This window comes from Leptinotarsa decemlineata, unplaced genomic scaffold (assembly GCF_025532065.1).
Source record: "Leptinotarsa decemlineata unplaced genomic scaffold, Ldec_3_MD MMD2_tig00026314_RagTag_RagTag, whole genome shotgun sequence".
Classification (NCBI taxonomy): Eukaryota; Metazoa; Arthropoda; class Insecta; order Coleoptera; family Chrysomelidae; genus Leptinotarsa; species Leptinotarsa decemlineata.
Window position 1 is genome coordinate 1,293,093 of NW_027412684.1, and position 13,719 is coordinate 1,306,811.

Below are 13,719 nucleotides of genomic sequence, written 5' to 3' on the forward strand. Positions count from 1 at the left end.
GATAATATTTATTCATGTTGAGGTTGCAGAAGAGGTACAGTGTTTTCTAGATATCAAACTTGAATTTTCTAAAGCACTAATTCATGATCTCATGAACTCAATGGCTGTGAATAAATCTAGAAAAGAAAGAAATATCAAAAACATATTACTCGATTGAAAACTGATTTCACTATAATCGAACTATTCACCTGATAGAATAAAATAACACGTTTCCATATATAATTTCAGGTTGATGGACAAAGTGATGATCACAAAAGCTATGATGAAAGATATTGTTATACCAACAAAGGATTTGTTTGTATAAATACTAGACAATTTTACCAGTGTGTATTTGCCGGTGACAAATGGGAAATAATAGGGTTACCACAATATTGTCCAGAAGGACTATGGTGTTCAGAAGACGAAGAATTAGAATGCACAGAACTCGATGAAGAGCCAATAGTAAAAACAACACAAGTTGTTGTTAGTAACTCTACAACAACTACTAGTAGGACAACTGAGTCTACAAAACTAACTACTCCAATTGTTACTAGCACTTTTGTTACAACAGCTGAAAATAATGAAATTACAACAAAACCTTACACTCGAACTGGAGGGACATCTGGAAGTATCCCTACAACAACGTCTGTTACGATTATAAACAACACAAGCTCTGTTCGGACAACTCCAACTTCAAAGTCGACAAGAGTAACAGATCCTTCCACTTCTTCAGTTGAAACGAATACTTTTGACAAATCGACAGAAAAATTGAGGACTACTGAAACTACCAAATCACCGGACTTTACAACCACCACACCCACTACCATCAATACTGAAACAATATCGACTGAACAAAAAACTACGGAGGTAACTGAAAAAACGGTCCCGATTAATCCTATCACAAATGTTTATGATACAAGTACAAGTAAAAAAGCGACTACAAATACATTAAATACTGTTACTGGAGAAGTCACTGAGAAATCGCCGGTAACTGAAATATCAAAATCAACCATGGATGCAATCTCAATAAATATAACTGAAAATCCTACAAGTTATACAGCATTAACAGAAACTTCCACTTTTGAGACAACTCCAACTTCGGTAAAAATTGACAGCACATCTGATACGATGATAACTGAAACGACGACTGAAACACCTGGAGCTACAACAACAGAATTAACAACACCAGAAAACCTCACATCAGAATTAACAACAATAACGCTCACTTCTGAAAAAACATCCACGAAACAAGAGACGACTACCCCCAGACAAACAGCATCAACACAAACTGAGGTTGATTTTGATTACAAATCAACCTCCTCTCCTGGGGTACAGAAAAATACGGAAGCTACGGTGACGCCAGAACGTTCCACAGAATCGACTGTAACTAACATCATTGCAGATAACACTTCGGCAACGGAAGGAACTGAAACTACAAAAAACACCAACCAAACTTATTTACCGTCAACACGAACAAATTTTGATTATATTACGACTTCCTCTGCAGTAGAAACAGAAAATACCGGATATACTGAAAGATCACATAATTCAGAACCTGACACTTCGACAGAATCGTCGATGAAACCTTCCAGTGCTGATACAACTTTGACAACAGGGAAAATTGAAACTATGTCTACAATCATGCGAACTTTCTCAACGCCTACTGGAACGACTGTTGAAACTGCAACGACGTCCACTCCTGCGGAACCAGACAAGACTGTATCCACTGAAGAACCTAAAACTCAAAAAGTTACAGAGGAACCTACCAAAGTGACGGGAGTAACTGAGGAACTTGCCAGTTCGACAGAAACGACGGTAAAATCTTCCAGTGCTGTTACAACTTCGACAACTGAGAAAATTGAAACCACGTCTCCAAACATGCGAACTTCCTCAACGCCTACTGGAACGACTTTTGGAACTGAAACGATGTCCACTTCTGAGAAACCAGAGACGACTGTATCTGCTGAAGAACCCAAAACTTCAGAAGTTACTGTGGAACCTGCCAGTATGACAGAATCGACGGTTACATCTACACGTGCTGTTTCAACTTCGACAACAGGGAAAATAGAAATCACGTCTACAACCCTGCAAACTTCCTCAACTCCGACTGAAACGTTCGTTGAAACAGAAACAACGTCCACTTCTGAGGAACCGAAGACGACTGTATCCACTGAACAATTCGAAACTTCAGGAGTTACTGAGGAGCCTGCCAGTTCGACAGAATCGAAGGTTACATCTACAAGTGATGTGACAACTTCAACAACAGAGAAAATAGAAACCACGTCAACAACTATGCAAACTTCCTCAACGCCTACTGAAACGACTTCCACTCCTGAGCAACCAGAGACGTCTGTATCCACTGAAGAACCCGAAACTCCAGAAGTTACTGAGGAACCTGCGAGTTCGACAGAATCGACGGTTACATCTCCCAGTGCTGTTACAACTTCGACGACAGGGGAAATTGAAACTTCTTCCACAACCATGCAAACTTCCTCAACGCCTACTGAAACTGCTGTTGAAACAGAAACGACTTCCACTCCTGAGCAACCAGAGACGACTGTATCCACTGAAGAACCCGAAACTCCAAAAGTTACTGAGGAACCTGCCAGTTCGACAGAATCGACGGTAACAACATCCAGTAATGTTACAACTTCGACAACAGAGGAAACTCAAACATCTTCTACAATCATGCAAACTTCCTCAACTCCGACTGGAACGTTCGTTGAAACAGAAACAACGTCCACTTCTGAGGAACCAGAGACGACTGTATCCACTGAAGAATTCGAAACTCGAGGCGTAACTGTGGAACCTGCCAGTTCGACAGAATCGACGGTTACATCTTCCACTGCTGTTACAACTTCGACAACAGAGGAAATTGAAACTACTTCTAAAACCATGCAAACTTCCACAACGCCTACTGAAACGACTGTTAAAACAGAAACGACGTCCACTCCTGAGGAACCAGAGACTACTGTATCCACTGAAGAACACGAAACACCTGAAGTTACCAAGGAACCTGCCAGTTCGACAGAATCGACGGTAACATCATCCAGTACTGTTACAACTTCGACAACAGAGGAAACTCAAACAACTTCTACAACCATGCAAACTTCCTCAATGCCTACTGAAACGACTGCTGAAACAGAAACGACGTCCACTTCTGGGGAACCAGAGACTACTGTATCCACTGAAGAACCCGAAACTCCAGGCGTTACTGGGAAACCTGTCGGTTCGACAGAATCGACGGTTACATCTTCCACTGCTGTTACAACTTCAACGACAGAGGAAATTGAAACTACTTCTAAAACCATGCAAACTTCCTCAACGCCTACTGAAACGACTGTTGAAACAGAAACGACGTCCACTCCTGAGGAACCAGAGACGACTATATCCACTGAAGAACCCGAAACTCCAAACGTTACTGAGGAACCTGCCAGTTCAACAGAATCGACGGTTACATCTTCCAGTGCTGTTTCAACTTCGACAACAGACAAATTAGAAATCACGTCTACAACAATGCAAACTTCCTCAACGCCTACTGGAACGCCTGTTGAAACAGAAACGACATCCACTCCTGAGAAACCTGAGACGACTGTATCCACTGAAGAACCCGAAACTCCAGGCGTTACTGAGGAACCTGCCAGTTCGACAGAATCGACGGTTACATCTTCCACTGCTGTTACAACTTCGACCACAGAGAAAATAGAAACTACTTCTGAATCCATGCAAACTTCCTCAACGCCTACTGAAACGACTGTTGAAACAGAAACGACGTCCACTCCTGAGGAACCAGAGTCTACTGTATCTACTGAAGAACCCAAAACTCCAGGCGTTACTGAGGAACCTGCCAGTTCGACAGAATCGACGGTTACATCTTCCAGTGCTGTTTCAACTTCGACAACAGACAAAAAAGAAATCACGTCTACAACAATGCGAACTTCCTCAACGCCTACTGAAACGCCTGTTGAAATAGAAACGACATCCACTCCTGAGGAACCAGAGACGACTGTTTCCACTGAAGAACCCGAAACTCCGGGCGTTACTGAGGAACCTGCCAGTTCGACAGAATCGACGGTAACATCTTCCAGTGCCGTCCCAATTTCGACAACAGAAGAAATTCAAACTACGTCTTCAACCATGCAAACTTCCTCAACGCCTACTGAAATGACTGTTGAAACTGAAACGACATCCACTCCTGAGGAATCAGAGATGACTGTATCCACTGAAGAACCCCAAACTCCAGGCGTTACTGAGGAACCTGCCAGTTTGACAGAATCGACGGTTACATCTTCCACTGCTGTTACAACTTCGACCACAGAGAAAATAGAAACTACTTCTGAATCCATGCAAACTTCCTCAACGCCTACTGAAACGACTGTTGAAACAGAAACGACGTCCACTCCTGAGGAACCAGAGTCTACTGTATCTACTGAAGAACCCGAAACTCCAGAAGTCACCAAGGAACCTGCCAGTTCGACAGAATCGACAGTAACATCATCCAGTACTGTTACAACTTCGACAACAGAGGAAACTCAAACAACTCCTACAACCATGCAAACTTCCTCAACGCCCACTGAAATGACTGTTGAAACTGAAACGACATCCACTCCTGAGGAATCAGAGATGACTGTATCCACTGAAGAACCCCAAACTCCAGGCGTTACTGAGGAACCTGCCAGTTCGACAGAATCGACGGTTACATCTTCCACTGCTATTACAACTTCGACAAAAGAGGAAATTGAAACTACTTCTAAAACCATGCAAACTTCCTCAACGCCTACTGAAACGACTGTTGAAACAGAGACGACTGTTTCCACTGAAGAACCCGAAACTTCAGGCGTTACTGAGGAACCTGCCAGTCCGACAGGATCGACGGTTACATCTTCCACTGCTGTTACAACTTCGACCACAGAGAAAATAGAAACTACTTCTGAATCCATGCGAACTTCCTCAACGCCTACTGAAACGACTGTTGAAACAGAAACGACGTCCACTCATGAGGAACCAGAGTCTACGGTATCTACTGAAGAACCCGAAACTCCAGAAGTCACCAAGGAACCTGCCAGTTCGACAGAATCGACGGTAACATCATCCAGTACTGTTACAACTTCGACATCAGAGGAAACTCAAACAACTTCTACAACCATGCAAACTTCCTCAACGCCTACTGAAATGACTGTTGAAACTGAAACGACATCCACTCCTGAGGAATCAGAGATGACTATATCCACTGAAGAACCCCAAACTCCAGGCGTTACTGAGGAACCTGCCAGTTCGACAGAATCGACGGTTACATCTTCCACTGCTGTTACAACTTCGACCACAGAGAAAATAGAAACTACTTCTGAATCCATGCAAACTTCCTCAACGCCTACTGAAACGACTGTTGAAACAGAAACGACGTCCACTCCTGAGGAACCAGAGTCTACTGTATCTACTGAAGAACCCAAAACTCCAGGCGTTACTGAGGAACCTGCCAGTTCGACAGAATCGACGGTTACATCTTCCAGTGCTGTTTCAACTTCGACAACAGACAAAAAAGAAATCACGTCTACAACAATGCGAACTTCCTCAACGCCTACTGAAACGCCTGTTGAAATAGAAACGACATCCACTCCTGAGGAACCAGAGACGACTGTTTCCACTGAAGAACCCGAAACTCCGGGCGTTACTGAGGAACCTGCCAGTTCGACAGAATCGACGGTAACATCTTCCAGTGCCGTCCCAATTTCGACAACAGAAGAAATTCAAACTACGTCTTCAACCATGCAAACTTCCTCAACGCCTACTGAAATGACTGTTGAAACTGAAACGACATCCACTCCTGAGGAATCAGAGATGACTGTATCCACTGAAGAACCCCAAACTCCAGGCGTTACTGAGGAACCTGCCAGTTTGACAGAATCGACGGTTACATCTTCCACTGCTGTTACAACTTCGACCACAGAGAAAATAGAAACTACTTCTGAATCCATGCAAACTTCCTCAACGCCTACTGAAACGACTGTTGAAACAGAAACGACGTCCACTCCTGAGGAACCAGAGTCTACTGTATCTACTGAAGAACCCGAAACTCCAGAAGTCACCAAGGAACCTGCCAGTTCGACAGAATCGACAGTAACATCATCCAGTACTGTTACAACTTCGACAACAGAGGAAACTCAAACAACTCCTACAACCATGCAAACTTCCTCAACGCCCACTGAAATGACTGTTGAAACTGAAACGACATCCACTCCTGAGGAATCAGAGATGACTGTATCCACTGAAGAACCCAAACTCCAGGCGTTACTGAGGAACCTGCCAGTTCGACAGAATCGACGGTTACATCTTCCACTGCTATTACAACTTCGACAAAAGAGGAAATTGAAACTACTTCTAAAACCATGCAAACTTCCTCAACGCCTACTGAAACGACTGTTGAAACAGAGACGACTGTTTCCACTGAAGAACCCGAAACTTCAGGCGTTACTGAGGAACCTGCCAGTCCGACAGGATCGACGGTTACATCTTCCACTGCTGTTACAACTTCGACCACAGAGAAAATAGAAACTACTTCTGAATCCATGCGAACTTCCTCAACGCCTACTGAAACGACTGTTGAAACAGAAACGACGTCCACTCATGAGGAACCAGAGTCTACGGTATCTACTGAAGAACCGAAACTCCAGAAGTCACCAAGGAACCTGCCAGTTCGACAGAATCGACGGTAACATCATCCAGTACTGTTACAACTTCGACATCAGAGGAAACTCAAACAACTTCTACAACCATGCAAACTTCCTCAACGCCTACTGAAATGACTGTTGAAACTGAAACGACATCCACTCCTGAGGAATCAGAGATGACTATATCCACTGAAGAACCCCAAACTCCAGGCGTTACTGAGGAACCTGCCAGTTCGACAGAATCGACGGTTACATCTTCCAGTGCTGTTAGAACTACGACAACAGAGAAAATAGAAACTACTTCTACAACCATGCAAACTTCCTCAACGCCTACTGAAATGACTGTTGAAACTGAAACGACATCCACTCCTGAGGAATCAGAGATGACTATATCCACTGAAGAACCCCAAACTCCAGGCGTTACTGAGGAACCTGCCAGTTCGACAGAATCGACGGTTACATCTTCCACTGCTGTTACAACTTCGACAACAGAGGAAATTGAAACTACTTCTAAAACCATGCAAACTTCATCAACGCATACTGAAACGACTGTTGAAACAGAAACGACGTCCACTCCTGAGGAACCAGAGACGACTATATCCACTGAAGAACCCGAAACTCCAAACGTTACTGAGGAACCTGCCAGTTCAACAGAATCAACGGTTACGTCTTCCAGTGCTGTTTCAACTTCGACAACAGACAAAATAGAAATCATGTCTACAACAATGCAAACTTCCTCAACGCCTACTGAAACGCCTGTTGAAACAGAAACGACATCCACTCCTGAGGAACCTGAGACGACTGTATCCACTGAAGAACCCGAAACTCCAGGCGTTACTGAGGAACCTGCCAGTTCGACAGAATCGACGGTTACATCTTCCACTGCTGTTACAACTCCGACCACAGAGAAAATAGAAACTACTTCTGAATCCATGCAAACTTCCTCAACGCCTACTAAAACGACTGTTGAAACAGAAACGACGTCCACTCCTGAGGAACCAGAGTCTACTGTATCTACTGAGAAACCCGAAACTCCAGGCGTTACTGAGGAACCTGCCAGTTCGACAGAATCGACGGTAACATCTTCCAGTGCCGTCCCAATTTCGACAACAGAAGAAATTCAAACTACGTCTTCAACCATGCAAACTTCCTCAACGCCTACTGAAATGACTGTTGAAACTGAAACGACATCCACTCCTGAGGAATCAGAGATGACTGTATCCACTGAAGAACCCCAAACTCCAGGCGTTACTGAGGAACCTGCCAGTCCGACAGAATCGACGGTTACATCTTCCACTGCTGTTACAACTTCGACAACAGAGGAAATTGAAACTACTTCTAAAACCATGCAAACTTCCTCAACGCCTACTGAAATGACTGTTGAAACTGAAACGACATCCACTCCTGAGGAATCAGAGATGACTGTATCCACTGAAGAACCCCAAACTCCTGGCGTTACTGAGGAACCTGCCAGTTCGACAGAATCGACGGTTACATCTTCCAGTGCTGTTTCAACTTCGACAACAGACAAAATAGAAATCACGTCTACAACAATGCAAACTTCCTCAACGCCTACTGAAATGACTGTTGAAACTGAAACGACATCAACTCCTGAGGAATCAGAGATGACTGTATCCACTGAAGAACCCCAAACTCCTGGCGTTACTGAGGAACCTGCCAGTCCGACAGAATCGACGGTTACATCTTCCACTGCTGTTACAACTTCGACAACAGAGGAAATTGAAACTACTTCCAAAACCATGCAAACTTCCTCAACGCCTACTGAAACGACTGTTGAAACAGAGACGACTGTTTCCACTGAAGAACCCGAAACTCCAGGCGTTACTGAAGAACCTGAGAGTCCGACAGGATCGACGGTTACATCTTCCACTGCAGTTACAACTTCGACCACAGAGAAAATAGAAACTACTTCTGAATCCATGCGAACTATATCCACTGAAGAACCCCAAACTCCAGGCGTTACTGAGGAACCTGCCAGTTCGACAGAATCGACGGTTACATCTTCCAGTGCTGTTAGAACTTCGACAACAGAGAAAATAGAAACTACTTCTACGACCATGCAAACTTCCTCAACGCCTACTGAAATGACTGTTGAAACTGAAACGACATCCACTCCTGAGGAATCAGAGATGACTATATCCACTGAAGAACCCCAAACTCCAGGAGTTACTGAGGAACCTGCCAGTTCGACAGAATCGACGGTTACATCTTACACTGCTGTTACAACTTCGACAACAGAGGAAATTGAAACTACTTCTAAAACCATGCAAACTTCATCAACGCATACTGAAACGACTGTTGAAACAGAAACGACGTCCACTCCTGAGGAACCAGAGACGACTATATCCACTGAAGAACCCGAAACTCCAAACGTTACTGAGGAACCTGCCAGTTCAACAGAATCGACGGTTACATCTTCCAGTGCTGTTTCAACTTCGACAACAGACAAAATAGAAATCACGTCTACAACAATGCAAACTTCCTCAACACCTACTGAAACGCCTGTTGAAATAGAAACGACTTCCACTCCAGAGGAACCAGAGACGACTGTATCCACTGAAGAACCCGAAACTCCAGGCGTTACTGAGGAACCTGTCAGTTCAACAGAATCAACGGTTACGTCTTCCAGTGCTGTTTCAACTTCGACAACAGACAAAATAGAAATCAAGTCTACAACAATGCAAACTTCCTCAACGCCTACTGAAACGCCTGTTGAAACAGAAACGACATCCACTCCTGAGGAACCTGAGACGACTGTATCCACTGAAGAACCCGAAACTCCAGGCGTTACTGAGGAACCTGCCAGTTCGACAGAATCGACGGTTACATCTTCCACTGCTGTTACAACTCCGACCACAGAGAAAATAGAAACTACTTCTGAATCCATGCAAACTTTCTCAACGCCTACTAAAACGACTGTTGAAACAAAAACGACGTCCACTCCTGAGGAACCAGAGTCTACTGTATCTACTGAGAAACCCGAAACTCCAGGCGTTACTGAGGAACCTGCCAGTTCGACAGAATCGACGGTAACATCTTCCAGTGCCGTCCCAATTTCGACAACAGAAAAATTCAAACTACGTCTTCAACCATGCAAACTTCCTCAACGCCTACTGAAATGACTGTTGAAACTGAAACGACATCCACTCCTGAGGAATCAGAGATGACTGTATCCACTGAAGAACCCCAAACTCCAGGCGTTACTGAGGAACCTGCCAGTTCGACAGAATCGACGGTTACATCTTCCAGTGCTGTTTCAACTTCGAACACAGACAAAATAGAAATCACGTCTACAACAATGCAAACTTCCTCAACGCCTACTGAAATGACTGTTGAAACTGAAACGACATCAACTCCTGAGGAATCAGAGATGACTGTATCCACTGAAGAACCCCAAACTACAGGCATTACTGAGGAACCTGCCAGTTCGACAGAATCGACGGTTACATCTTCCACTGCTGTTACAACTTCGACAACAGAGGAAATCGAAACTACTTCTAAAACCATGCAAACTTCCTCAACGCCTACTGAAACGACTGTTGAAACAGAAACGACGTCCACTCCTGAGGAACCAGAGTCTACTGTATCTACTGAAGAACCCGAAACTCCAGAAGTCACCAAGGAACCTGCCAGTTCGACAGAATCGACAGTAACATCATCCAGTACTATTACAACTTCGACAACAGAGGAAACTCAAACAACTTCTACAACCATGCAAACTTCCTCAACGCCTACTGGAACGACTGTCGAAACAGAAACGACGTCCACTCCTGAGGAACCAGAGACGACTATATTCACTGGAGAACCCGAAACTCCAAACGTTACTGAGGAACCTGCCAGTTCGACAGAATCGACGGTTACATCTTCCAGTGCTGTTACAACTTCGACAACAGAGAAAATAGAAACTACTTCTACAACCATGCAAACTTCCTCAACGCCTACTGAAATGACTGTTGAAACTGAAACGACATCCACTCCTGAGGAATCAGAGATGACTATATCCACTGAAGAACCCCAAACTCCAGGCGTTACTGAGGAACTTGCCAGTTCGACAGAATCGACGGTTACATCTTCCACTGCTGTTACAACTTCGACAACAGAGGAACTGGAAACTACTTCTAAAACCATGCAAACTTCCTCAACGCCTACTGAAATGACTGTTGAAACTGAAACGACATCCACTCCTGAGGAATCAGAGATGACTATATCCACTGAAGAACCCGAAACTCCAGGCGTTACTGAGGAACCTGCCAGTTCGACAGAATCGACGGTAACATCTTCCAGTGCCGTCCCAATTTCGACAACAGAAGAAATTCAAACTACGTCTTCAACCATGCAAACTTCCTCAACGCCTACTGAAATGACTGTTGAAACTGAAACGACATCAACTCCTGAGGAATCAGAGATGACTGTATCCACTGAAGAACCCCAAACTCCAGGCGTTACTGAGGAACCTGTCAAATCGACAGAATCGACGGTTACATCTTCCACTGCTGTTACAACTTCGACAACAGAGGAAATTGAAACTACTTCTAAAACCATGCAAACTTCCTCAACGCCTACTGAAACGACTGTTGAAACAGAAACGACGTCCACTCCTGAGGAACCAGAGACGACTATATCCACTGAAGAACCCGAAACTCCAAACGTTACTGAGGAACCTGCCAGTTCAACAGAATCGACGGTTACATCTTTCAGTGCTGTTTCAACTTCGACAACAGACAAAATAGAAATCACGTCTACAACAATGCAAACTTCCTCAACGCCTACTGAAACGCCTGTTGAAATAGAAACGACATCCACTCCTGAGGAACCAGAGACGACTGTATCCACTGAAGAACCCGAAACTCCAAACGTTAATGAGGAACCTGCCAGTTCAACAGAATCGACGGTTACATCTTTCAGTGCTGTTTCAACTTCGACAACAGACAAAATAGAAATCACGTCTACAACAATGCAAACTTCCTCAACGCCTACTGAAACGCCTGTTGAAACAGAAACGACATCCACTCCTGAGGAACCTGAGACGACTGTATCCAATGAAGAACCCGAAACTCCAGGCGTTACTGAGGAACCTGCCAGTTCGACAAAATCGACGGTTACATCTTCCACTGCTGTTACAACTTCGACCACAGAGAAAATAGAAACTACTTCTGAACCCATGCAAACTTCCTCAACGCCCACTGAAACGACTGTTGAAACAGAAACGACGTCCACTCCTGAGGAACCAGAGTCTACTGTATCTACTGAGGAACCCGAAACTCCAGGCGTTACTGAGGAACCTGCCAGTACGACAGAATCGACGGTAACATCTTCCAGTGCCGTCCCAATTTCGACAACAGAAGAAATTCAAACTACGTCTTCAACCATGCAAACTTTCTCAACGCCTACTGAAATGACTGTTGAAACTGAAACGACATCCACTGCAGAGGAACCAGAGACGACTGTATCTACTGAAGAACCCGAAACTCCGGAAGTTACTGAGAAACCTACCAGTTCGACAGAATCGACGGTAACATCTTCCAGTGCTGTAACAACTTCGACAACAGGGGAAATTGAAACTACTTCTAAATCCATGCAAACTTCCTCAACGCCTACTGAAACGACTGTTGAAACAGAATTGACGTCCACTCCTGAGGAACCAGAGACGTCTGTATCCACTGAAGAACCTGAAACTCCAAAAGTCACTGAGGAACCCGCGAGTTCGACAGAATCGACGGTAACATCTTCCAGTGCTTTTACAACTTCGACAACAGACAAAATAGAAATCACGTCTACAACAATGCAAACTTCCTCAACGCCAACTGAAACGCCTGTTGAAACAGAAACGACATACACTCCTGAGGAACCAGAGACTACTGTATCTACTGAAGAACCCGAAACTCCAGAAGTTACCAAGGAACCTGCCAGTTCGACAGAATCGACGGTAACATCATCCAGTACTGTTACAACTTCGACAATAGAGGAAATTGAAACTACTTCTAAAACCATGCAAACTCCCTCAACGCCTACTGAAACGACTGTTGAAACAGAAACGACGTCCACTCCTGAGGAACCAGAGACTACTGTATCTACTGAAGAACCCGAAACTCCAGAAGTTACCAAGGAACCTGCCAGTTCGACAGAATCGACGGTAACATCTTCCAGTGCCGTCCCAATTTCGACAACAGAAGAAATTCAAACTACGTCTTCAACCATGCAAACTTCCTCAACGCCTACTGAAATGACTGTTGAAACTGAAACGACATCCACTCCTGAGGAATCAGAGATGACTGTATCCACTGAAGAACCCAAACTCCAGGCGTTACTGAGGAACCTGCCAGTTCGACAGAATCGACGGTTATATCTTCCAGTGCTGTTAGAACTTCGACAACAGAGAAAATAGAAACTACTTCTACAACCATGCAAACTTCCTCAACGCCTACTGAAATGACCGTTGAAACTGAAACGACATCCACTCCTGAGGAATCAGAGATGACTATATCCACTGAAGAACCCCAAACTCCAGGCGTTACTGAGGAACCTGCCAGTTCAACAGAATCGACGGTTACATCTTCCAGTGCTGTTTCAACTTCGACAACAGACAAAATAGAAATCACGTCTACAACAATGCAAACTTCCTCAACGCCTACTAAAACGCCTGTTGAAATAGAAACGACATCCACTCCTAAGGAACCAGAGACGACTGTATCTACTGAAGAACCCGAAACTCCAGAAGTTACTGAGAAACCTACCAGTTCGACAGAATCGACGGTAACATCTTCCAGTGCTGTAACAACTTCGACAACAGGGGAAATTGAAACTACTTCTAAATCCATGCAAACTTCCTCAACGCCTACTGAAACGACTGTTGAAACAGAATTGACGTCCACTCCTGAGGAACCAGAGACGTCTGTATCCACTGAAGAACCTGGAACTCCAAAAGTCACTGAGGAACCGCGAGTTCGACAGAATCGACGGTTACATCTTCCAGTGCTTTTACAACTTCGACAACAGACAAAATAGAAATCACGTCTACAACAATGCAAACTTCCTCAACGCCTACTGAAAC

The 13,719-nt window shown here is 44.3% G+C and overlaps 1 protein-coding gene across 1 annotated transcript in view; it reads left to right on the forward strand.

Annotated features, from left to right (window-relative positions):
• Positions 1 to 13,719, forward strand: part of LOC111509190 (uncharacterized) — a 67,806-nt gene that overhangs the window by 25,968 nt on the left and 28,119 nt on the right. Inside the window, 5 exon segments of the mRNA XM_074181680.1 lie at positions 229 to 6,302; positions 6,637 to 9,749; positions 9,830 to 12,971; positions 13,022 to 13,610; positions 13,674 to 13,719. Coding sequence (XP_074037781.1) covers positions 229 to 6,302; positions 6,637 to 9,749; positions 9,830 to 12,971; positions 13,022 to 13,610; positions 13,674 to 13,719 — 12,964 coding nt within the window.